At 41.1% G+C, this 27,033-nt stretch overlaps 1 protein-coding gene across 1 annotated transcript in view; it reads left to right on the forward strand.

Annotated features, from left to right (window-relative positions):
- Positions 1-27,033, forward strand: part of MTR (5-methyltetrahydrofolate-homocysteine methyltransferase) — an 83,550-nt gene that overhangs the window by 3,131 nt on the left and 53,386 nt on the right. The window contains exons 2-13 of the mRNA XM_065400849.1: positions 1,694-1,908; positions 4,390-4,479; positions 5,827-5,896; positions 6,841-6,933; positions 7,041-7,147; positions 7,688-7,747; positions 8,537-8,631; positions 18,652-18,752; positions 19,917-19,978; positions 21,710-21,777; positions 23,259-23,338; positions 25,288-25,400. Of these exons, the coding sequence (XP_065256921.1) occupies positions 1,694-1,908; positions 4,390-4,479; positions 5,827-5,896; positions 6,841-6,933; positions 7,041-7,147; positions 7,688-7,747; positions 8,537-8,631; positions 18,652-18,752; positions 19,917-19,978; positions 21,710-21,777; positions 23,259-23,338; positions 25,288-25,400 (1,154 nt within the window). The remainder of the gene's footprint in view (positions 1-1,693; positions 1,909-4,389; positions 4,480-5,826; positions 5,897-6,840; positions 6,934-7,040; positions 7,148-7,687; positions 7,748-8,536; positions 8,632-18,651; positions 18,753-19,916; positions 19,979-21,709; positions 21,778-23,258; positions 23,339-25,287; positions 25,401-27,033) is intronic.

The following is a 27,033-nucleotide window of genomic DNA, read 5'->3' on the forward strand; positions in this document are numbered from 1 at the left end:
GGAAATTGGATTCGCTTAACATTGTTTCACTCAAAGTCGCATTTTTCAGGAACAGAACTACAACGTTAAGTGAGGAGTTACTGTAAATGCGAATCTTTCTGTGGTCTTCAACAATGAGCTTTGGATCAAACCTTAAATTGTTTGTGTTTCCTTTTATCCATGAATGTCCATTGTCCAAGCATCACTAACAACTGTGTTATATTTGTATTTGGGTAGTAGAGGAATTCTTCAGTGTTAAAGCATGTTATGTTTGCATAAGGAAACTTTAAAAGGTCTGCACTTAGCCCTGAAAAGACGCAGGCAGCCTTTTTCACTGGAGCACAGTAATGGTCAGGTCAAATAAATCTATAACTGAAAATCAAGTTAAGATGAGATGTGGGTGTGGCCCAGACCTTTCCCAAGGAAGTAAAGTCTGTCAGGATGGAGCTGACTCTATAGTCCTTACTCAGTTGAAACTCCCACTTAGTTCAGTGGGAGTCTTGCTTGTGTAAAGACTGCAGGAGTAGGCCCCTGAGAGAACTTGTACAAAGAGAAATACAAAATTTGCATTGAATAAGTGCTGATGTAGTGGAAGGGATAGGTCAATATCTATATGCCTAGATGCTTATGGAAATGGTTACTTATATACTTGGGTATATACTTAGGCCCCGCTTCTGCAGCTGACTCCATACAGGTGAATCCACATTGACTCAAGTGGGGTTCCTGCAGGAGGGTTCTGCTCATACAGATGCAGAAGCAGGGTCAGAGACCTATAACACATTATTTGCTCATGTTAAAATATCACAACTTCAGGTGCAGTACCATAACTGACCACTATTTTATAATAAAACAAATAACCCTTGTTTGAAATTAACTTTGAAAATTCAAAGTACTTATACTTTAAAATTATGTATTTTGGGCGGGGGGGGGGAGAGGAATTTCAAAGTTGCTTACCGTATATACTCGTTCATAAGCCAAATTTTTTTAGCAAAAAAGGGAAGCACCAGAGATGGGGGTCGGCTTATGAACGGGTATAGAGAGGGAGAGGTTGGACATAGCCCCTCCCCCCAACAGAGAGAGCAAGGAGAGGTAGCACAGCCAGCAGAGACAGAAGGGAAGAGGCCCCGGGGGCTAGAGGGCGCCGGTGCATGCTGCGGCCATGCTGCCCGGCCCAGCCCAGCCCGCTGGAACATGCTGCAACCGCGCTGCCCGGTCTGGCCCACCGGAGCAGGCTGTGGCCGCGCTGGCCAGCCGGCCGGAGCAACTCCAGCCAGGTCAGAGACATCCTCCCCAGATAAGGTGGGAAGGGATGGGATGGGGAGAGTGTGGGGGTCCCAGGCTAGGGGTGGGATCATGTGGGGGGTGGTCACAGGGGTTACTCCCCTGACTCCCAGCTTCTCCCCCCCCCCCCAAAAAAAATTTCCCCACCAGTTGCTGTCCCGGCCCGTCAGGGTAAGCAGCTGGCGCGCCGGGACACTTTGTTTACTTAGGTTTACCTCCGTGCCTGCAGACGCTCGAGGTAAACAAACCATCTCGGCCCACCAGCGGCCCGGGAGCCAAAGTTTGCTGATCCCTGAATTATAGTGTTGGCTTATGAACGGGTTATAAAAATTTTCCATTTTACTTATCCATCTTGGGTGGGTTGGCTTATAAGCGAACCAGCTTATGATCAAGTATATATGGTACTTTTGTTTTAATTGTAATTTTTTTATAGTGAATACCAAGAAGAGCTTGAAAGATGAAATTGAATCTATTTTGCGGGAGCGGATTATGGTTTTGGATGGAGGCATGGGGACCATGATCCAGCAGCATGTGCTATCAGAAGAGGACTTCCGAGGGCAAGAATTTAAGGATCATTCAAAATATCTGAAAGGCAACAATGACCTTTTGAGTATAACTCAGCCTGATATAATCTACAAAATTCACAAGGTATTGTATCACCTGACTTCTGAGTGTTCTGATTTAAAAAAAAAAAACAAATCTGACTTTTCTGAATGATTTCTATGTGCAACCTTAACTGTTAATAGAGGTTTTTTTTTTATTTCTGAATTTCCCTCATTTTCTACTTAATGTTTTAAAATATTTTAAGAACATAAGAACGGCCATACTGGGTCAGACCAATAGTCCATCTAACCCAGTATCCTGTCTTCTGACAGTGGTTAATGCCAGGTGCTTCAGAGGGAATGAACAGAACAGGGCAATTATTGCATGATCCATCCCATGTCATCGAGAGATGGTGGGTAGTCTATTTTCAAAAGTCAAAGTGGATTTCCCAGTTCAAGTGCATTATTACCTACTAATATATTGTATTCAGTAATGTTCTATGCCTGATAAAATGATAAGAGCTTGAAGGTTCAAAATTGTTGTCATTTAATGAATGATTTTGAAGAAGGTGAAAGTGAAACTCAAGTGTGTAAATGATATCATAAATATCAATATGCCCTTTGGATCTGCACAGTCTTTATTAGCTCTGTGTGTGAGTGCACGCATGTGTCCAGAATAGGGAGTAGAGAAGAGGAGTATCAGTTTTCTGCTAGTTAATTTTAAAATTAATATTGTCTTTAACATTAGATATGTTCCTATTCCGCCATCAGTTTGATTAAAATTTTATTTGCCTTAATTACTATTAAATTCATTTGTTTCTTCATTTAGAAAAATCCCAAATACTCAATAGTGTAATCACATCAGTACTTTTATGACCCAAATATAAAAATCATCATGTAGTTTTCCTTTAGCATTTGAAGTGTTCATCTTCTCATGCACCTTTAAGAAAATCCACACAATAGTGAACCCTAATGACATTTGTTGTACTTATATTAAAGAGTAATATTTTTTTTTCCCCTTAGGAATCCTTTTTCATTTCCAAGCCTTTCTGATCAGACCTAATAGGTGAAAGCTTGTTATGCTTCATTGCGTGTTGGAAAAGAATTACAGTGATTGCCAATTTGCATTTCGCTAAAAGGCCTAACATACAGCTGATTTCCCCCCTCCCACCCACTGCTTTATAGTGTGTGTCATTAAAGGGACACTATCAAATCACACTTCTGCTTACATTTTTCCCTGTTACAAATTATACTTAAAATTGCAGCAAATGAACAAGGTTAGAGAAAACAAATTCATTCATTTTATAGTTTTATATTGTGAACAGTTTTGGCAGTGTTTTGTAAAAAGTCAGGTTTTCTCTTTTCCCATTGACAGTTAGTCACTTTCCCCTGTTGGTTATTTCAGTCAGTTGCAGAAAAACAGGGAAAGAAACATTTCAAAAATTGTATGTGTAAATACTTAAAATCATCATAAGTGCCAAGTGCGACTGACAGTAACCTAGTTTTTGTGTCTGCAGGTTTGCACATCTATATTTCTAACTGAAGAGTTGTTTTTGTTAGTTTTTTCAGTAGCGCAAGATGTTTTCCAAACAGGAAGACGAGGTCCCTGCCCCAAAGAGCTTTCTTTGTAACAGTATACATGACACAGTAAGCGTGAGCTACAATATTAGGTGGGGAAATAGGAAGACAAGCACATGAGGGTTACAGAAACAAGCTCACACAGTTACTTAATAGTTAAACACAATCCCCAATAAATACAATTCTCCTAACACAACCTACTACTAATCCCTTCCAGTGCTCCTTACTTAGCCACTCTGTGCTCCCATACTGTGCAGCTGCCTCCACATCATTCAGCTTTCCTTTTCCAGTCCTCCATCTCGCCACCTTCTTTTCTCATTCCACATGGCGTCCCTCGGCAAGTCCTGCTAACATTCTATACCTGTCCCTGACAATGACCCCTCTCACCATCACATCGCTGTTTGAAAATCTTGGGTGAAATCCTGCCCCTATTAAAGTCAATGGCCAAGTTCCCATTAACTTCAGTGGGGCCAGAATTTCAACCCCAGCCTACAAACACGGCCATGCTTTATTAAGGGTACATTTATACATAGTTTTTAAAGAATTAATAACATCTGTTAATTCCATTTTAATAAATGCTTCAGTAGGTTGATTGTAACCATGTATAACATACGCTACTCATGCCTGTTAAGTGTTTATAACATCTATTAGGCCTTGATTCTTGAAGGTTGTCTAACTTTAAGCATATCAGTGAGATACTTACATGCTTAAAGTTAAGCTTGGGCCTAAGTACCATCTTGAATTGGAACCTTGATAGTTTTTAACCCTTTATAAACTATTTATAAATATAACCTTAAACGCTAAAACTCTGAGTAACCTCAAATGTGTTAAACACTAGTTCAAAACAACAGGAGTAAGAACTGCAGGATTTGGTCTTCTGTGAATTGGGAGGCAGTTCTTCTTTGTCTTGTTCAGCTGAAAATCACAAAATGTTAGAATCCTCTGACTCCCTTCTTTTCCATCCCCTGATCTGAAATCATTAGTTCTCAGTTGTTTTTTATTGTTGCAGGAATACTTGCTTTCTGGGGCTGATATCATTGAAACAAACACTTTCAGTAGCACCAGAGTTGCACAAGCTGACTATGACCTTGAGCATCTGGTAAGAATTTTAAGCCACTTACATGTTAAGATATTAATCAAGATTTGTTGTCCCAGCAGCCAATATTAACCTAGTCTCCAGAGTCCATAAGACTCATGTTTATTGCTAACTGCACACTGTCTCTGGGCACACAGGTGAGATTGTTTGGGTCTCTGGTGCTCAGCAAAGAAATATCTCATTTACTTGTAACACATTTCCATTGTTACGGTAATATTAGGATGAAAATTATATTTGTCATAGGACAGTTGTCGAGGAAGGCACAGTCAGTAATAATTTGTATTGGGCTTCATCGTTTGAGTATTCGCAGAAGAGTCTCATTCTGTGAACAAGAACATTCTGCTTCAGTGCTTCCAGTTTCACAAGATGGTGCCAAAATGGAAATGTGTTTTGTCCCTTAACGTTGTATGTATATTTTATTCTTTGGCACAGAGGTCTGTCCTTCTTGCAGTAGAGTTTTGCTGCAGCGCTTAGAACTTTCTTAAGCTCAGGTTTATGTTGCCTGTCGATGTGGGTCACATCATTTTAAAATTAATCTCAGCAGATGGCACGACAATACCAGGAAACATGCCATCTAAATCAGAGCTGATGTTCCCGATAAGCTAAATTTACCTTCATAAGGCCCCTTCTTTCAAGGTGACAACTCCCACTAACTTCAGCGGGAATTGAGGGTGCTCAGTACCCGTACAGAACTGGCCATTAATCTCTTTGCCATTGTTTAATTTTATACTAGCAGTTTTAGGCACAGACATGTAGTAGAACGGTTTCCATCATATAATCGCATCACTACAGTTTACTTTCTGAGCTTCATGGAACAAAGCAATTCTTCATGCTGGGGGTACCCAGAGTGTGGTTTTTGTTTTGTTTTGTTGTAATGCTTTCATGTGTTCGTCTGGCCTATAGAGCACTTAGAATGCACTGCACGCTGCCATAGAAGAGGGTGACTCTTGTAAGTTTCTTTGCTAGTTTTCTTCATAGAAGAGACATAGGCATGGTCTACACGGGGGGGTGGGGGGGAGAGATCGATCTAAGTTACGCAACTTCAGCTACGTGAATAACGTAGCTGAAGTTGACGTACTTAGACATACTCACCGCGGTGTCTTCACTAGGGTGAGTTGACTGCTGCTGCTCCCCTGTTGACTCTGCCTGAGCCTTTCGTGGCGGTGGAGTACAGGAGTCGAAGGGAGAGCGCTCGGGGGTTGATTTATCGAGTCTAGACTAGATGCAATAAATTGACCCCCGCTGGATTGATCGCTGCCCGCCAATCCTGCGGGTAGTATAGACATACCTTTAATGTACAGAATAAGCCTTGTCTGTTAGCACACAGTAATTTGGCTGTCATTGTTCCAGGTTTATCAGTTAAACAAAGTCTCGGCACAGGTGGCCAGAAAAGCAGCTGATGATGTGACTGCTCAGACAGGTGAATGTTGTTGGTTTGTTGTTTTTCCTCTTTGTATTCAAACGTTCCCTTCTATATGTTCTATTGTCTCATTACAAGCTTTGAAATATTGTGACTTGGGTTGGTGCAGTTGGTTGCATCTGGGAGCAGTGATGCTGCAAGTTGTCTTCCAAGAGAAGCCTAATGTATGAGTGACTTATAAGCTATTTAGATATGTGAAATGTTACTCTGGTTCTTTCACAGGGTGCTGAGTGCTTCTTGGGAGTCCACAACTCCCACTGAAATCCACCTGTCTGATTTCACCCAGCATCTGCCAGGAGGTGCTCAATAGCTCACAGCATCGGCCCTAAATGGGCAGTCATTCCTAAAAATGACCTCTTCATCTACATCTCTGTTTAGTAGAGACCTACCTATCTAACAAGAACACTTGATAAAGGGATAATGTAGTTTAGAAGTTTTCAAGTTTTCTCTCTCATTCTAACACCAATTTGCATTTTCTGTTTATAAACCTGTCATTAGATTGTCCAGATAATACCTCCCTGATTTGGTTCTTAAATATAAGAATTAAGGAACATCCTTTTTTTAGTGGTTCGCTGTTCTTCGTAACTAAATGTTGTGATTAGAATATCTGTTATATTGCACTGGAATTTCTCTTTATGGCACTGTGCTGTGCATTTAAAAATGATCAGGGAACCGAGTACTTAAAAGAAAGCTTGGACTGAATTGATGGCTTTCAGTGGCATTGTTTGTAAATACCACTGACCCTTATTGGATAGGATCAAAACTACTCAACTATCCAAAGCTAATTTAGATCCTCCTCTACCCCAAGTGGTAGGGACTTGTGCTTTTAGAACAGGAGGTTCTGAGTTAAATCTACATTGTTGCCACGATGTCTTAAGAGATGGTTACGATATTATGACTGTAGGTGGCTAGAGTTGATGAGTGACATTTCTTTCCTTGTCTAGAGAGTAGGCGATTTGTAGCTGGTGCTATGGGTCCTACAAACAAGACGCTCTCTGTGTCTCCCTCAGTGGAAAGATCAGACTATAGGAACATCAGTAAGTATTTGTAATTTAATTCTATTCTACATTTCATGATACATTACAGGAAGATGTCTCTAGCTAAAGATATGAGACAAACCACTTAAACTAATTCTTATTTACAGCTTTTGATGAGCTGGTTGAAGCATACCAAGAACAAGCCAGAGGACTCTTAGATGGAGGGGCTGATATCTTGTTAGTAGAAACCATATTTGATACAGCCAATGCCAAGGTGAGACTTTTGGGAAAACTTGGAAGTGGTTTGAACCTTTTATTAAATGCCTAAATAAAAAATTCTGCTATGGGGGCTAAGACAGGAATTTTCCCTATATATTACTGACCCATCTTATGTTGAAATTCTGTGGAAACTATTGTGGACTAAATGGATTCATATGTAGGAGTTATGCATTGAAAATATGTGTAACTGTATAAAACATATACATTCACACTCTGGATGTATATAGTAAATGTATGTAACACACAGACTTTAAAAGCTTGGTTATCCTACATGCTGTAGATGTGAATGATGAATATCTGTGTACAAATCTTAGCAAGTGTATTGATGTGATTTTTGGGTCTAAAAGGGCTTCAGGCGGCCTAGCTGCTGTAATACCACCATAATATGTTTGAAAACCTAGAGGTTTCTGGGGGTGAAGGAATGCCCTTGAATGTAGTAAATTCTTCCAGAATCTCTAGCAATATTGTATGGTAAGTTTTGTGTAAAAGGCTATTCAAGCTTCATTAACTTGTTGTAACCTTTATCATTAAACAGGCAGCTCTATTTGCTCTCAAGAAACTGTTTGAGGAAGAGTATGATCCCAGACCAATATTTGTAAGCACAAAACATTTTACTAACTTTAATTAAAATGATCTGATGTTTGTACGTGTGGTTCCCTAACAAAACTGAGGTGGGCAGCTCAGCTGGTGATGGCATGAGTGCATTTTTTAAAAACAAAACACGCACAGTATAACATGCCAAAAGTCAGTATGTTTTCTAGAATTGCCTTTTTTATCTTGGACAGTGGGAAAACATTACTCTCCGAATCTTATAAGAGAATTTGAGGTTAAAGCATTATTATTTGTAAAGCTTCATACTTTCTCATGGCCCTTCACAGATGAGTTTTTTAAAAGAAAGTCAGGTACCTTCCCCAGAAAGCTTACAATCTAAGGCCCCCAATTCTGCTGTGTGTTGTGACTTAAGGGAGATTTCATGTGGGCCCAACGATCTGCTTGTGCATTGCACAGTGCAGGATTGGTCTTAAATAATAGCGAATGTAGAAGTTATTGATGGTGAGGGAAGGAGGAGGGCTGTGGTCACAGTTAGGATCCTTAGCTGTTAACATCAGCCAACAAACTGTACCTCCCAAGAGATATTTTATTTATTTATTGAAAATAAAGGTTAGCACAGTGACCCTCTGAAGCTCTTGGGTCAGAAGTTTATCTTTCTACTTGCTAGAAGACTTGGGGAGGTTGCACAGAAATTTTTTTTTGATTTCCTGCTTGGGTTGCCTGTCATCACTTTGAACCAAACACTCTTCATCTTGTTTCGGTTTTTGAGAGGGCAGTATTAATAACATATGTTCTTCTCTCCCGCCCTCCCCCCGTCCCCTTTGTATTTTAGGTTTCTGGAACCATTGTAGATAAGAGTGGACGCACTCTCTCTGGCCAGACAGGAGAGGCATTTGTCATTAGTGTATCCCACAGTGATCCACTTTGGTAAGAGAATGTGCTTTCTTGAGTCCATTATTCTAAGACCAGAAGGTAATGGTAAGTTTTGTAAGGCCCTGTCAACAGTAGATTCTTAACCATGCTATCTGCAACCATATTTAACCATGTATGTCGCTAGCATATTGTAGTGTGGTTTCCCTGTCCGGTGTGACCAGGAATTATTTTTCCTGAGAACCATGGTGTAGCATACCCCTCTTTTATGAATCTTTTATTACTGTTATGCAGCTTAATAAGGTTCCTGTCCATGCTGGTAAGGTAAATGGTGCTAGAACCCTGCAATTAACAACTGGCCACGAGCACAGTAATATTCAAATGCTAGTGGTGTGGTTCTGAACCCAATGTAGCCAGGACCTAAGTGAGTCCCATGATATCAGTCTTCAAAAGCAAGCAGGAGGTGAAATAATGGCTTTCTCGTATAGAGAGATGAAGCTGCTTTTCCATTCTCTCTCTGAAGAGAGTCACTTCTCTACCTTCCTCGCCCCATATGATGTGTGAACTGAGGCTTGATCCACATTGGACTGTGAACCATATTGGAAAATGGAGTTCGGCTGATATAGTCAAGACCAAACTGTTTTAAAACTAATTTCAGAAGCTGTGCTTGGATCTGAAGCTTAGACTTTCAGATTTACTTTGCAAACAGTTAATAAATAAATTAATGGAGATATCCCATCTCCTAGAACTGGAAGGGATCTTGAAAGGTCATCGAGTCCAGCCCCCTGCCTTCACTAGCAGGACCAAGTACTGATTTTGCCCCAGATCCCTAAGTGGCCCCCTCAAGGATTGAACTCACAACTCTGGGTGTAGCAGGCCAATGCTCAAACCACTGAGCTATCCCTCCCCCCATCTGGGGTAGACTGGGCCTAGATAGATTTGGTGGAGGAAACAAATAATAATTACAAAAAAGGGGGGAAATAAGAAAAGAAAAAAGATTCCAGTGTCAGATCATAGGGCTAAGTCATGAGATGTCATTGCAGCATCCTTTCCCCTGATTTTTTACAAAATTCCAAATGTTCACTAAATTTTTTCTCAAAAATGTGTATTTGTTCTGAAAAATACTTGACACTTCTAGGTGATTATTTAATAAAAATATATTCTTCTCCATGCAAACATAAATGCTAGAAATTTTTTTAAATGAAAGCTTATATTCTGTAAAATTTGGCAGCTGCGTAAGACAGAGCCCTGCATGTAACCATGCTTCCCCTCTTCCCCCCCGATCCTTGTGTTTTTCTGTATCCTTTTCTCCCTGTTTCTCTAGTTACCTAAAGATTTACACACAAGTATTTCCCTATAGTTAGCAAAATTTTCCTGCAATTTTAAATATTTTTATTTGCTATTAGACATTTAATTTCTCAGACTTTTGCCTGAGGTGGGGGAGGGGGCTGAGCTGATTTGAGGGTGCTATTGGTCAGGAAGTACAACGTTTTGCCTTTTAATTGGGTAAGCATGCTCCAGGTTTCCGATAGGCGTACTTTCAAAATCAAAAAATTACATGGTGCCAGCCTCATGTCAGCTCCTGCTGTGAGAGTAAATCCCTCAGAAGGTCTGGAGAAATGGTTTTGGTACCCAATACGTGGTATATCCAGTGAGAGTGTCAAAATATTTTCATTCATTGATTACACTAGTTGCCTTTAAAATATCTTGCCATTGAGGTGAGGCAAAGAGAGAACGACAGATGAGCCTGTGTTGAGAGAGACAGATGGAGCTGAGATAAGGCAGAGGGAAATGCAGCTGGCTACGATGAAGAGACAACCTGGAAAAAAAAAAAGTGAGCTGCCAGTTTATAAATCAAACATGACATAAGAGTGTAGAGTCAATTGCATTTATCTACATTTGGCATGGATGGCCTCATTAACTATCCTTATCTTTACTTCGCTTCAGCAATCCTGACATTGAGCCCTTCCTTATATCATGAAAATAAATGGTCTTCCCATCTTTGTAATGACACATTCCCTGCACCATAGTGCATGATGTGTGTCTGGGGGTCCATATAAGTGACTTATCTGTGTATAACCTGTACATGCTTAAACACAAAAATCAGTGGGGGGTTGTAAAATGATTCCCTTGAAACCTATGGTATATTTAAATAGAATGCTCCAAGCCAAAGAGAGTTCAGAAATGCTATAAAGTTACACACTCAGCTCTTACACCACAACCTGTTAGAGTAAGGGGAGTTGCATATTGTTCAAGTATGGAAAAAGAATTGTACAGTATGCAGATCCCCACTGTCTGGCTGTTAGAAGCCAGCTGGAGCCCAGAGATTTGTATACTGCCTGTATAGTTACTTCTTAGTAATTGCACAGTCATCATGCAAATTCTTTTGCTCTGATTTGCAGTTACCTGCATAATTCCCACCCAGGTACACGTAAGAAACATACAGTAGTTGATTTGACATTTTTCCTACCCACCCCAGTCCAGAGCTGAGCTGCCCCTGAACTGTGGGCAGTTCTGTGGGAGTGTGCACACTGCACCATCCCTACAGCCCTCTCTATGGCGGGCTACTTCAGCTGGTTATTGGGGGTGCTGGGACAAAACCATGGCTCTGTCTCCTTCCCAATCCCTTTGGGGTAGCTTGTGTCCCTCTTGAGGCACTAGGAGTTACTGCTGATATGCCTTTCACCTTTATCCCTCAGAAGCAATGTAAGAGTCAGTCAGTTTAGCACTCTGACTTTTTCAATGACAGGGGGTGACTTGTAGTCCATTAGAAGCATGGCTTGGTGTGAACGGGAGATCAGGGAACAAAGTATGTTAAAGGTCTATTTCTATATGTCTGGAGCATGCAAAATTCCCTTTGACATCAGTGTAGGACTGTTGGCTTTATTTGGATTCAGGAGAGGGCCCTAAGGGTGGCACTTGCCATCTGATGTTGAAAGAAAATGTGTTTGTGCCTAATATGCTGGTGAAATTGTTCAAGAAGCTTATGCATGTGAAAGATCTCTGGTATAATGTTGTCTAAAGGAGCACTCAAGGACGATAAGGCCATTGCGGGGAAACTAAATGAATTCTTTGCATCTGTCTTCACGGCTGAGGATGTGAGGGAGATTCCCAAACCTGAGCTGTTTTTTTTAGGTGACAAATCTGAGGAACTGTCCCAGATTGAGGTGTCATTAGAGGAGATTTTAGACCAAATAGATAAATTAAACAGTAATAAGTCACCAGGGCCAGATGGTATTCAAGAGTTCTGAAGGAACTGAAATGTGATATTGCAGAACTACTAACTGTGGTTTGTAACCCATCATTTAAATCAGCTTCTGTACCAAATGACTGGAGGATAGCTAATGTGACACCAATTTTTTAAAAAGGCTCCAGAGGTGATCCCGGCAATTATAGGCAAGCAAGCCTGATTTCAATACCAGGCAAACTGGTTGAAACTATAGTAAAGAACAGAATTGTCAGACACATAGATGAGCATAATTTATTGGAATAGTCAACATGTTTTTTGTAAAGGGAAATCATGCCTCACCAATCTACTAGAATTCTTTGAGGGGGTTGACAAGCATGTGGACAAGGTTGATCCAGTGGATATAGTGTACATATGCTCCCTGATTTACGCATCGTTCCGGAATGCCTTGCGTAACTCGAATTTTACGTAAGTCAGAAACGTATACCCAACAATTACACCGCCCCCTTCCCTCCCCCCCCCCCCCCAAAAAAAACATTTCTAGCTTACGGAATTTTTTCCGTAAGTGCGGATTTGCGTAAGTCGGGTTTTTGTAACCCGGGGGGCGTCTGTACTTAGATTTTTAGAAAGCCTTTGACAAGGTCCCTCACCAAAGGCTCTTAAGCAAAGTAAGCTGTCATGGGATAAGAGGGAAGGTCCTCTCATGGACTGGTAACTGGTTAAAAGATAGGAAACAAAGGGTAGGAATAAATGGTCAGTTTTCAGAATGGAGAGAGGTAAATAGTGGTGTCCCCCAGAGGTCTGTACTGGGACCAGTACTACTCAGCCTATTCATAGATGAGCTGGAAAAAGGCTTAAACAGTGAGGTGGTGCAATTTGCAGATGATACAAAACTCAAGTTAATTAAGTCCAAAGCAGATTGTGAAGAGCAACAAAGGGATCTCACAAAATTGGGTGACTGGGCAACAAAATGGCAGATGAAAATCAATGTTGTTAAATGCAAAGTAATGATGGAAAACATCATCCCAACTATACATACAAAATGATGGGGTCTAAATTAGCTGTTACCACTCGAGATAGATCTTGGAGTCATTGTGGATAGTTCTCTGAAAACACCCACTCAATGTGCAGCTGCTGTCAAAAAAGCAAACAGAATGTTGGGAATCATTAAGAAAGGGATAGATAACACTGCTCTACAGCCAAAATGCTTCTGAAATAAATGTAGTCAAACTTTACTAATTCTGGGTCACTGAGAACGAAAATGATGCTTAAAATTGTTGATTGGCTCTAGTTTTCAAGATATGCTATTGGGTCAGTATATACGACCCTTGACTTGGGAATGGCGGAGGATAAGTGAGTTATAAAGGGAAGGGATCTCAATTTAAACCAGTAATGACTAAAATACATCTTTGACTGGATCTATGAATAAATCTATGACTGGGTTTGGACAGTACTTGCTTTTTAGGCAAAACAATGAATGATGCAATCTGAAGCTGGTATTGCGTCATACATGATATGAATTGCATCATGTTATTCCTAGAAGTCATGGATGATGCAATCATAACGAAGCTTCCATCACTCTGCTGAACAAATTGCCCTATATCAGCTCTAGAAATCATACAGTGTCGTGCTCTCTTATTTGTCAGTGTTTGATTTTGCAAAGGGACACATTTCTGTTTAGCCAAAGTGAGCAGAGATGCCTCGTACTTGTGTAAACAGTGCAGATAACTTCTGCTATGTTTGTGGTGAAGTGACTTTTGCATCACAAAAGCGCAGTATAACCACTATGGTTAAGAAAGCCTATCGCCTTTATTTTGGCTGCAAAATTGGAGATCAGGACAAGAGGTGGGCCCCACACATATGCTGCAACACTTGTGCAACAAATCTTCGCCAGTGGTTGAACAGGAAAAGGAAATCTATGCCTTTTGCAGTGCCAATGATTTGGAGAGAGCCAACAGATCATACCAGCAATTGTTACTTCTGCATGGTGCCTCCAGTTGGGAAAGGTGTGTCAAAGAAGAAAAAGTGGACTGTGCATTATCCAAACGTTCCATCAGCTATACGCCCAGTACCCCACGGAGAAGGACTGCCGGTTCGTGATGCACCAGAATCATTCTCACTTGAGTCAGACGAGGAAGAGGAAGAGGATGAAACTTCTGGTCCTGAACCATCAATGTCACAGGACCCACATTTTCTCCCATCCTCCTCCTCTGAACCACACCTCATAACACAAGGTGAACTGAATGACCTTGTCAGGGATTTGGAACTACCCAAGAGTAAGGCAGAGCTGTTGGGCTCCAGACTACAGCAGTGGAATCTCCTGGCAGGTGATGTTAGGGTTTCCATGTTCCGTGACCGTCAAAAGGATCTTGTCCCATTCTTCTTCATGGAAGGTGATCTTGTAGCCTGCAACAACATCGATGGTGTGATGGCAGCCCTCAACATCGTTCACGATCCAGATGAGTGGAGACTGTTCATTGATTCATCGAAGACGAGTCTTAAAGCTGTTTTACTGCATAATGGCAATGTTTTGCCATCAATTCCAGTTGGTCATGCAGTCCATATGAAGGAAACCTATGACAACATGAAACAACTTTTGAGGTGCATAAACTATGACCAACATCAGTGGCAGCTTTGTGGCGATTTGAAGGTTGTTGCTCTCTTGCTTGGTCTGCAGACTGGATACACAAAGTACTGCTGTTTTCTCTGCGAATGGGATAGTCGTGCAAGAGATTCCCACTACATCAAGAAAGATTGGCCACTCCAACAGTCATTGGAGCCTGGGAGGAAAAGTGTTCAGCATCCACCACTTGTTGAATCAAGGAAGATTTTGTTACCACCCTTACACATCAAGCTGGGTCTGATGAAGAACTTTGTCAAGGCCATTGACAAAACACAAGCAGCTTTCAAGTACCTCCGTGGAAAATTTCCAAGGTTAAGTGAAGCTAAGATAAAGGAAGGTGTCTTTGTTGGTCCTCAGATTCGTGAACTTCTTCGAGATGATGCATTTGACCATGCACTGCGTGGCAAGGAAAAGACGGCATGGAAAGCCTTCCAGTTAGTGGCAATAAATTTTCTCGGAAACAACAAGGCAGACAACTACAGGTTGTTGGTGGAAAACCTCCTCAAGGCATACAAAAGCCTTGGTTGCAACATGTCACTAAAGATACATTTTTTGCACTCTCATCTAGATTTTTTTCCACCGAACTGCAGAGCAGTGAGCAACGAGCATGGCGAGCGATTTCACCAGGACATTGCAACAATGGAGAAACGCTATCAGGGCAAATGGAGCCCATCAATGCTTGCAGACTATTGCTGGACAGTGACAAGAGATGCTCCATTTAATGAATACAAGAGACAAGCCAAGAAGCGCCGAGTAGACACTGAATAGGACTAAACTATGTACATAATAGTTTTTTGCCTTTTGTTTCATAATAAATTTTATTTATATAACCCTTTTGCTGATTTTTAAAGTGTTACATAAACAGGACAGGTGAAATATTATCATGTAAAGCAACCATAAACACATGAAAAGACCTAGGTTTACAATTTATGATTAAAACTCTACTATCTACACAATATACATAGACATAAAATGTAAAAACTTAAATATCTTAGAAACAGTAGCCAATCAGTTGTTTTAATTGTCATATTTGAATTCAGCACATCAACATACATAATAAATAGCACATTTTATCTCTGAAGCAGACGACTTCTCAAAAATTGTAGACCAGTGTAATAAGACAGAAAATATCATGTTGCATCTATATAAATCCATGGTATGCCCACATCTTGAGTACTGCGTGCAGATGTGGTCCCTCCATCTCAAAAAAAGATATATTGGAATTGGAAAAGGTTCAATAAAGGGCAATGAAAATGATTAGGGGTATGGAACAGCTTCCGTATAAGGAGAGATTAAAAAGACTGGGACTTTTCAGCTTGGAAAAGAGATGACTAAGGGGGGATATGATAGAGGTCTTATAAAATCATGACTGGTGTGGAGAAAGTGAATATGGAAGTGTTATTTACCCCTTCTCATAACACAAGAAACTAGGGGTCACCAAATGAAATGAATAGGCAGCAGGTTTAAACCAAACAAAAGGAAGTATTTCTTCACACAGTGCGCAGTCAACCTGTGGAACTCTTTGCCAGAGGATGTTGTGAAGGCCAAGATTCTAAAAGGGTTAAAAAAAGATCTAGATAAATTCATGGAGGATAGGTTCATCAATGGCTATTAGCCAGGATGGGCAGGGATGGTGTCCCTAGCTTCTGTTTGCCAGAAGCTGGGAATGGCAACAGAGGATGGATCACTTGTTTGCCTGTTCTGTTCATTCCCTCTGGGGCACCTGGCATTGGCCACTGTTGGGAGACAGGATACTGGATTGGATGGATCTTTGGTCTGACCCAGTATGGCCATTCTTATGTTCTTATGTCTAAATCAGTGAGACATAGGATATATCTGGTGAGTAAATTCAATTGTACAAGCTTAATGCACTGATGCACTCATTTTCTTCCAAATTTTAAAAATGTTTTAGCAAAGAAAAATGTATCTTAACTGGGCGGGTTGAGGCAGTTCTTTGATCTTTCTGTCATCTCCATTTTTTCCTGTAGCAGAAGGCAGTGCCTCTTTCTCATTAAATCCTAGCATTTTGGATCTGCTTGTACTTTCACACCTACAGTGTAGAAAGCAGTAGGTACAAATGTTGCCAAGATATATGGTCACTTTCCAGTTGCACCTGTATTCCAAACCTTGCTTCACCATTCCCAGTGTTGCAGCAGGCCGGTACTTCAGTATGGTAGAGAAACAGCAGTTTTTTGCTAGTAACACTATTATATAAGAGCAAAATTTAAGATGTTCCCATGGGATGTTGCAAACATAATGAAGCTTTTACATACTTCCACGAGGCAAGTAGGCAGTACTTAATTGGAGCAGGTTGCTAGATAGCATGAGGAAAGTAATATATTGTGAGTTCTGCAGGGGTTGCTCTAGCCTCTTCCCAGTGGGGGAGCTGACGTGGGCTAGACTGAGGGGGGGCTGGAGGGGCTGCGCAGTGCATCTTGTGGGCACGCTTTTTTTTTTTTTTTTTATACAATATGCACTTAAACGTGTTTTTTATCTATGTTATCCTCAAAAGAAGAATAAAAATATATACAGACCGGTTTTAAACTTCATATTTGTCAGCTCACTGGTGCAACATTTATTCACAGAAAATCAACAGGAAAAAACCTAAGCCAATAAATAAACAAACTAATAACAACAATGAACAACTGCAAACTTCTAGGGGGAAATTATTTAAATAATACCAATAGCTAATGACTTTAAATCTGAGAGTGTACTGTCTGAAGTAAATAGGATGAAATTTATTAAGGACAAATGCAAAGTATTCCTCAACTTAGAAGGAACAATCCGTTGCACACATATAAAATGGGAAATGACTGCCTAGGAGGGAGTACTGCGGAAAGGGATCTGGGGGTCATAGTGGACCATAAGCTAAATATGAATCAACAGTGTGATGCTGTTGCAAAAAAAGGTGAACATCATTCTGGGATGTATTAGCCAGAATGTTGTAAGTAAGACACGAGAAGTAATTATACTGCTCTATTCTGTGCTATTTAGGCTTCAACTGGAGTACTGTGTCCAGTTCTGGGTACCATATTTCAGGAAAGATGTGGACAAATTGGAGAAAGTCCAGAGAAGAGCAACAAAAATGATTGAAGGTCTAGAAAACATGACCTATGAGGAAAGATTGAAAAAATTGGGTTTGTTTAGTCTGGAAAAGAGAAGACTGAGAGGGGACATAACAGTTCTCAAGTACATAAAAGGTTATTGCAAGGAGGAGGGTGAAAAATTGTTGTTCTTAATTTCTGAGGATCGGACAAGAAGCAATGGGCTTAAATTGCAGCAAGGGAGGTTTAGGTTGGACATTAGGAAAAACTTCCTAACTGTGAGGGTAGTTAAGCACTGGAATAAATTGCCTGGGAGGTTGTGGAATCTCCATCATTGGAGATTTTTAAGAGCAGGTTAGACAAACACCTGTCAGGAATGGTCTAGATAATACTTGTCCTGCCATGAGTGCAGGGGACTGGACTAGATGATCTTTCAAGGTTCCCTTCCAGTTCTATGATTCTGTGATTATATTTTAAATTTAACCATTTGCACATGGCAAAGTAGGCTATTTGGAGACTCAGAGCCATAATATAACTACTCACGCTGCGGTCAATCTGGAGCAGGGGACCTCAGTGCTAGAGAGGGTTAATTGAGCACAGGTGACTGTAGGAGGCATCAGCCAAAACCTTTGGGTTCTGTCCTCCGTCCTTAGCAGCAGCTGGAGGAGGCAGTGGGCAGGAATGGGGATGAATGTTGGTTCTATGCAGCTCCTGAGCCCCAACTAGTTTCTAAACCTTAGTGTAGTCAGACTGGGCCAGAGCATGTGCAGCTGCAGCAGGCACGTGGCAGGGAGCCGCACTCTGGAGATGTGAACCAGGTAGGAAGGAAGTAGGGGAGCCATTTCAGATTTCGGTAGTGGAGGGTAAATTTAACTGTGATTTCAGGGGCTAGTTAGGCACCTGTAAACTAGTTTTTTAGCAGATAATAACTAAGAAATTAGCTGTCAGGAGCACTGTACCTAATTCTTGTATAAAGAAATTATATATACACACACAAATTAAAGCCACAGTTTTGGAGCCTTAACATAGGTATCAGAAACACATTTGATACTTTGTACACTGTCTTACGTAGAGATAAATAAAATCTGCTTAAGATCTGCTTCCTTTCTTTACCAGACATACTCTGTTACTAGTGGGAGAGTACCATTGTTGCCAGTGTTTCTTTGTTGTTTTGTTTTGTTTTTGCTTTAAACCAGGAATAAATGCAATTTTTATTTTTTCAGTATTGGCTTAAACTGTGCATTAGGGGCAGTGGAAATGAGGCCCTTCATTGAAACAATTGGGAAGTGTACGACTGCCTACATCATCTGTTATCCCAATGCAGGTGTGTTTTATGTGTGTGTACACAAAGGAAATTAGTCCAGCCTTTCCATACCACTAGAAGTAATACACCAGGTAGATAATTTACAGGTCAATCACAGTGTACACAATGTAGTAGCTCATCATCTTCACTCCATTTTTTTGTTATATTTCAGCACCCAAAGAAGCTATTTTTGGCGTAGAAGCTTGTGTAGTGTGATTATTTGATCATTCTCATAAAAAGGTGGATCTAGAAGTTTGACTGAGCAGCTATACTTATTAACTTCAGTCAGAGCAGTTTCAGGTGCATGGTGGATAATTTAAATCTTTTTGGGGCTCAATCTTACAACCTTTACTCTTCTGAGTAGTCCCAATGAAGTCATTCAAGCTAATTGTTTTAATAGGGGCTACGTATGTGAATAAAGTGTGAAGGATGAGGCTCTTTTATTGTCCCAACACAGCTTTAAGCAAACATTTTTCTGTGAAAGAGAGAGAAGTAGGGATGGATGGGGAAATAAAGCTCCGTTACCCAAAATTCCTTTGGGAGCATGTATGTAAACTGGTTTTATTTTCTAGCAGCTCAAGTATCTGATATTCTAGCAGTTTGCTCCCAAACTCTCTTCTATATTCTTTTAATATCCAAAATTTTATTTTATTTATTTAGAGACAGGATTTGAAGCTTGAAAAAGAAAATAATTACTCTGAAAAGCAAATAGTTTAAGGCTAGGCCAGATTACTACTTGCAACTTTGTAATTAAGAGAAGACTAATAATTTTTTATTATTATTTATTTTTTTAGAAGTGTAGCATCTACTTAGTTGAAAGGAAATGATGGCACTTTAACAGCACTCAGTAGCTATAGCAGCATAGCTGTTAGGTTAAAGGAAATAATTCCTTTAAAAACAAATCCCAAAACTTTCTTCCTACCTTACTGCATTCCCCTTTCCAACTCTTTAGGAGATAAATGTCATTACTACTATGAGTTAGAAATACATTTAGAATTTAACATTTAAAAAAAAAATTAGTTGTCATGAGGAATGCCAAACACTTTCAGGAGCAACTAATAATAACTCATTGAATGATGATCAGAAGTGCAATGAGACATTTTAGTTCTACATGGGCAGCTGCTTTAAATATCTCCTCTTTGTGGGGGTTAAACACATTGTAATACTCTAAAAATATTTCTCAAGGTCTCCCCAATGCCTTTGGAGGTTATGACGAAACCCCTGAAGTGACTGCCAAGCATATAAAGGTAGGGAATATTTCTCATGAATGGGTTTTACCTGTCACAGTAATAGTAACATGGTTGTCTCTGCATTTACTTTATGCAGTCTTACTGTAGCACTTTGGTTCTCAGGCAACTATCACCTGGGTATTTAGCTGGGTTCTGTTTTGTATGTTACAAACACCACTTTTCCCCAGCAGTTTATAACCAGTGCGTTGAATGGTGATACTTGCTGACTCAGATCAGGAGAAACTTCTATTTAATGAATTTTGAAACCCTAAGGCTAGGTCTACACTACCCGCCTGAATCGGCGGGTAGAAATCGATCTCTTGGGGATCGACTTATCGCGTCTCGTCAGGACGCGACAATCGATCCCCGAATCGACGCGCTTACTCCGCCAGCGGAGGTGGGAGTAAGCGCCGTCGACTGGGAGCCGCGGCAGTCGATTTTGCCGCCGTCCTCACAACAGGGTAAGTCGGATCTGATACGTCGAATTCAGCTACGCTATTCGCGTAGCTGAATTTGCGTATCTTAAATCGACCCCCCCTGTAGTGTAGATGTAGCCTCAGTCATTCTGGCTTTTTTCCCCGCCCATTAAGTTGCAGGAAGGTTGCTTAGCTTGTTGTGAGATCTGTTGATCAGGTGCTACAGATCACAAGCATTTGCACTCTTTTTCACTCTCTCACTCCCTCTCTTTTTGGAAATAATTTATCACATAAGAGGGCAAGCTAACTGAACATAAATCTGAGTGGTTTTTTTGAGTTCCTGTGCAGGAAACCTGCAGTGAGAAAGAAGCTCACTTAAGTAACTCTAGCCTAAGTTAATGGTTTCCAGCCTTTTCCATGACCTCCCATCTAGCAAAGACCCTCTTATAGAGCAATAAAGGAAGGGCAGAGTGGTTACAACCCCCTGACAACTGATCCTGACCCCCAGGGTGAGAAACCCTGGCCTGAGTTGGCAGGCAACACAAATTACAACAGTTGGAAATCTTGGTTTCCAAGAGGATTTTCCCGCTGATGGAGGAGGAAGCTAGCTATTGCCTGTTAACTGTCAAGTAATCAAAATAAAACTGAATTGGGTTTTGTGTATTATCTTGTAATATACAAGTGCTTCAAAACAATTTGTAAAATAGGGAGTTAAGTACCGTGCAGGCAAACCGAGCAGCCTTTATGCACTTGGCACTATCTTGCACAGTCATAGCATTTATAACCACTTTTGGGAGAGGAAGAGCAGTCCATGACACAGGTTTTTCCATTGCTCGCTCTGCAAAGTGCTATTTGACCTTTACTGTCCACCTGAGACTAGCAGAGGGGTCTGGGCTTTAAAGTGTCAGCAGGAGGGCAGTATCTGAAGCAATGTGGAACTTTGGCCTTGTGTGTTTATTTTCAAATGCAGGTGCTTAACTGTAGACATGTAAATCAACACTTAGCTTTAGACACTCACATTTGCAAATTTGGTCCACAGCTTTTAGGCCAGAGACAAGAGGATTGCCATACTAGCATCTGGGAGTGAATAAAGTGGAAGGAATAATAAATGTTACGGGGAAGTAATAGTATTGAAACCAGAGGGGTAAAATTCAATGGACTTCTTTGAGTTGGGTTTAATTCAGTAACATTGCTTCATTTTGTTTTTCTTCTGGGAGCTTTAGCTTGCTTCATATTTGGAGAATATAGATTTTCTTACCTTCGTTTTTGTGAATTGCCTGTTATTGGATGCAGTTATCAACTTGAAACTAAATAGTCTTTTCCCTGCACACAGAGCTTTGCTTTGGATGGTTTGGTCAACATAGTTGGAGGTTGCTGTGGTACCACTCCAGCACATATCAGGTAACTTCACAGGTCATGTTAGTCTATTCAAATGCACAGGAAAGGAAAATATCCCTATTCCTCCAAACTGGAGTTCCATGATTTGTATTAAGACCTCTTCACAAAAAGAATAAGACAACTCACTTGAGATCGAGCTGCTGCAGCCTGTGGGGCAGAAAGTGCTGTACTCCTGCATTAGTAGCCTGTTGTTGCGGGGACTGGAGGGTAAAAACAAGTGTAATACACCTGGTCCCCGTCTCGACTAAAACTGTTCCAGAATAAAACCCTGTCTTTTCCTTTCCCCTCCTCTGCTGTGCTGCTCCTCTAGATTTTGTGTGATAATACTGCAAAGCTGCTTTGAAGGGAAAAGGAAAAACGAGGCAAAGCCATGGGAAGGATATGGGAAGGTTAAAATGACAGTCCCATCTGGTCGGGAGAAATGTTTCGGTACAGCCCCACTAGAAATAGTAATTTGGAAGACTTCCTTCCTCCCTTTATTCCTTCAGCGTTCACAAGAGGCAGACTCCCTCTCCCATGGGGCTAGGGAAAAGCTAACCCTTCTGAGCCATTGTTGCTCTGATGTCCTGTGTGAGTGCAGGACGCATGGCACTTTGCCCTCAGTTGATTGCAAAGCCAAGAGAGGGAAGATGGACATGCTGTCATAGTAGTTTTGTTCATCCTGGGTCGCCTCAGGGCCATTAGGAGAAGCATCCCAGCTCAGAGAGTTAGTGAAATCTGTCCCTTGTTGCTGCTACACAACAATCCATGTTCGAGAAGTCAGGATTTTAATGGGAACCTCTGGGGCTGAGCCGTAGTGTGGAGAATCTCTCTGTCCACCCATAAGTAAGGCTAAGATTTTGTCATGGTTATTTGTAGTAAAAGTCACGGACAGGTCATGGGCAATAAACAAAAATTCACGGAAGCCGTGACCTGTCTGTGGCTTTTGCTGCTGCAGCTCCATGGTTTCCCCTGCCACCATGGTGGCTGGGAGCTGTGGGGTTCCCCCACTCCTCCTGCGAGGCTGTTGCTGGAACCCTGAGGAGGGCCCCCTGAGGAGGCTGTTGCCCATCGCTGGAACTCTGCCGGGGCCCCGCTGGCTGCCAGCTCTAGTCCCGCGGCCCCAGGGGCTGAAGCAGAAAACTTCACAGAACGGATTCCTTGACTTCCCCATGACCTCCATGACATAAGTGTAGCCTTACCCATAAGTAAATGTGTCATCTGGTGGGGGTGGTGATCTCCCATTTTGTATCTGATAGAAGTCTTTAGCTCCATACACTTACTACAATTTGGATATAACATATTTCTGAAGAGCATTTATTTTTGCCTTTGGCTACCCAAAATGAAACGTGTTATTACTCTTGTTTGGCAGGGCTGAATTACAGGGGAGAGGGGTATCTCTTTCTAGTACATTTCATGTGAATATTACACAGAGGATTTAGATTTTAATTAAAAATTTGTGTTCTTAACTCTGGAACTTTTTCTTTCCTCCTCCTGTTATTCAGGGAGATTGCTGAAGCAGTAAAAACATGTAAACCTCGTATTCCCCCCTCCTTCGTTTCAGAAGGGTATATGCTGCTGTCAGGTAAGAGAGAGCATAACAGCTTGAGACTTTCGTCTTGTGACGTACTGAGTTTTGCTCTCTAGAGACCAGAAGGGATGGCCAAGATCCCAGCTCCATAGCCAAATACACCAGCTTCTGAAAGTTGTGCATGCAGATCCAAAGTTCACAGCTTGGGCCCATCTCGAGTTACAGCTAAAGAATTAGTGAAACTATCAGCTTCACAATCAGTAGAAATGTCTCTTAGACCTGACCTACGCTGGCCTCAGTCTTGTTTAATAATAGCCTATGTATTTTTCACCAGTGGATCTCAAAGCACTTTGCACAAAAGGATAAGTGTGCTTATCCCCTAGTGCAAATGGAGAAATTTAGGTAGGCCCAGAGAGGTGAACTGATGTGCTGCAGGTCATGTGGCAGGTGAATGGCAGAGCCAGGAATAGAAGCCAGGTCCCCTGATCCTAGGGAAATGCTCTGTTACTGTATCATGCTGCTGGTTCAGGTTTATAACACTGTTTGACTGGTGAGGATGGAATTAGCCCATGGTAAATCTGAATCTAGAATGTGGTTTTTGACTACAGTTTGGCTCTATACACACCAGCTAGCCAAAACCCTCTGTAAGTCTGGGGGCCAACTCTCTAGCCAGGGCATCATATAACATTTGCAACAGTAGCAAGATTTCAGTCCTGTCTCTTCAGGGTTGGGTTTGATTTCTCCAAACCAAAGCAATTCAGCATACAGTAAACAAATCAGGTCTTGATCTAGGGTCTGCAACAGGAGCCTACCTGCTCCCAGTAGGTCTTACTCTCAACTGAGCTGCTTGTTGTTGTCCTTTTATCGAAGACCTGCAGGGTATTGCCTGATCTGGGTTCAGACCCACTGCTGGGGATGTAGCGAATTAGTCACAGACTGGGAGCAGTGATGTCAAGCCTGACTCTTAAAGGGCCATACCACCTTATGTTTCCTGTGTAATGGGAACCTTGTTTGATATATTTCTTAAATCCAGCTGTAAGGCCAATATACAGTATTTGGGGCCAAAAGCTTCTGAATATTTTTTTTAATGAATTGGGAAATTTTTAATTGGACAAATTAGCCATTGCCCTTTGGGAGTCAAGAAGTAAGTTACTCATCATCCTTGTTGGGTACATTTCCCAAGTGATAGCAGAAGGATTTAATGTCACAGTATCAAGTCACATGAAGGTATTTGCATGTTTGGAAGTAAGCCCTGTCCTCAGCATTATTAATTAATCTTATTGAGGAATTAATATTTTATACCATTTATCATTATTTTAACGTGTGGTTCTCATAACTTAGGACAGTGTTTTCAAGCTTGGATGCAGTTAGCTTAATTTTCAGAGGTGTCGAGCATCATCTGGTTCCATTGACTTGCTTCCATGTAAGCTGCATTTGATCACTGCCTCTGAAACTCAAGCCAGTTATTCAGGTGCCTAAAGTTTGAAAATTACAGCTAGGACTGGTTTATTTTATATGGTGTATAGTGCAACTACAAAGTTTAGAGGCCCAACCTTGCAGCCATTCCACATGCAAAACCCCATTGGTGTAGATGGGGAGGGATGTGCCCAGAAGAACTACAAGATCAGGATGCTAGAGATACATATATGAGGGTGTGGCTGTGTAGAGTTCCTTTCTTCTAGAGGTTGTCTCCCATCAGCATACTCGTGCGGTGCCCCACCTACGCCAGTATTTTCTGACCCTTTGTCTACATTGTAAAGGAGATACAGCTGCTAGAGCCTGAAATTAAGAATTTTGCTATCGAAAGAGATTTTGTCCATTGCCATGACAATTTAGCGGACGAAATTATGTATTTCCAATTTCAGCTTGATAAATTGAGGATGCACATTTCCACAGATAAACCTGGCCTTATCTCTTGGACTGGCAATAAATTGCTTATTCTCTACAATGTTTCCATTTTTTCCCTGCATTTTTACAAATGTTTTCTAAAATGTCCCTTTAAGGTCTTGAGCCCTTCAGGATTGGCCCATACACCAACTTCGTTAACATTGGTGAACGCTGCAATGTGGCAGGATCAAAGAAGTTTGCTAAGCTCATCATGGCAGGCAACTATGAAGTGAGCATCCCATTTAATTTAGGCTTCTAACACTACTTTTTCTAAACAATTATACGGTTACAGTATTTTTCCATTACATTGCATTAATAGTTACTTATTAGGTCGACATATAGCCCTCCTCCCATACCAGCTATAGGAAGGTAAAATCTCTTTAGTTTTCCTGTTTTTTCTCATTGCTCTTCCTTACTTAGGTTCTTTGCTGAGCATAATAGCTCTTGATGAATCCACAGTTAGGGTTTTGCCAAGTGCTTTGTTAGCTAGTGTTATTGAAAAATCTGTTTCTCCTATAATACTGGTTATACAGCCAAGGAGAAAATAAATAGAAAATAGAAAATAAATATTTCTTGATTTATGCTGTATCCTCAGCAATCTGGAGCTAGAGATTGAAGCTGGTGGGAGGAAGGAGATGGGGAGGTTTATAGGAAAAGTGCCCAAGAAAAGTTGGTCACTACAACTTAGAACAATGCCAGCTCAAAATGAAAAGACAGAGGGGCAGATCCTCAGCTGTTGTAAAATGTCATAGCTCCATTGAGGCAAATGGCAGTATGGTATTTTTATACCACTTGAAGATTTGCCCCCAAAGAAGGTTGTTCTACTATTTCATGCCATCGAAATAAGAGCTTTCGTTGGAGTGAGACCTCCTAAAATGTAACAGCTGAGTCTGCCATAAGATGAGGAAAACTGAACCACAGTTTGTTGGGGCTGTGAGAAATAGAAAGGTGTTTTGATTTTGTTTTGTTTTTCTGCCCCCAAGATCAATCAAGTGACAAAAACAAAGCAAACAGACATAAGCATTCAAATAACGGAAGAAGGACTCTAATATTTCCCTCCTAACACACACACACATTGTTTTGCAGCTTAATAAACATGGAACAGCCTCCAATAATGAAGAATATATGGTATGTCTACACAGCAAAGAAAAACCCTGGCCCGCTCAGGCTCGTTTCATTGCTGTATAGACTTCCGGGTTCAGGCTGGAGTCTGAGCTCTGGGACCCTCCCACCTTGCAGTGTTCTAGTGCCCAGGCTCCAGCCCAAGCCCAGAAGACTACACAGCAATGAAACATCCCTGCAGCCTGAGTCCCATGAGCCTGAGTTGGCTGGCACGGGCCAGCCGCTGGTTTTTCTTTGCTGTGTAGATATATCCTTAGAGGCGAAGAAGATTTTAGTTTATGACTTACAGGTCCTTACTGTAGTCCGTCCCAGGAGGCTATTTTCCTGTAATCATTTGCAATCAGAACTGATTGTGACCATGTAAAGCTTTGATCTTTTAAATAAAACACATTGCTAACTATGTTTAAAATTTAAGGCACTACCAGGCCACTGTGTCAAAATCACCACATTTTTGCAGACAGAATGACATCAGCTTTGCATTACTAATGATTTCTGGGTTGGTATATTCATAGATTCCCAGGCCAGAAGGGACCATTTTGATCATCTAGTCTGACCTCCTGTATAACACAGGTCATAGAACTTCCCCAAAATAATTCTTAGAGAATATCTCTTTTAGAAAAACATCCAATCTTGGTTTAAAAATTGTCAGTGATGGAGAATCCATCATGACTCTAAATTGTTCTAATAGTTAAAAATGTACGCCTTCTTTCTGATCTGAATTTGTCTAGCTCCAACTTCCA

The sequence above is a fragment of the Emys orbicularis genome, chromosome 3 (assembly GCF_028017835.1).
Source record: "Emys orbicularis isolate rEmyOrb1 chromosome 3, rEmyOrb1.hap1, whole genome shotgun sequence".
Classification (NCBI taxonomy): Eukaryota; Metazoa; Chordata; order Testudines; family Emydidae; genus Emys; species Emys orbicularis.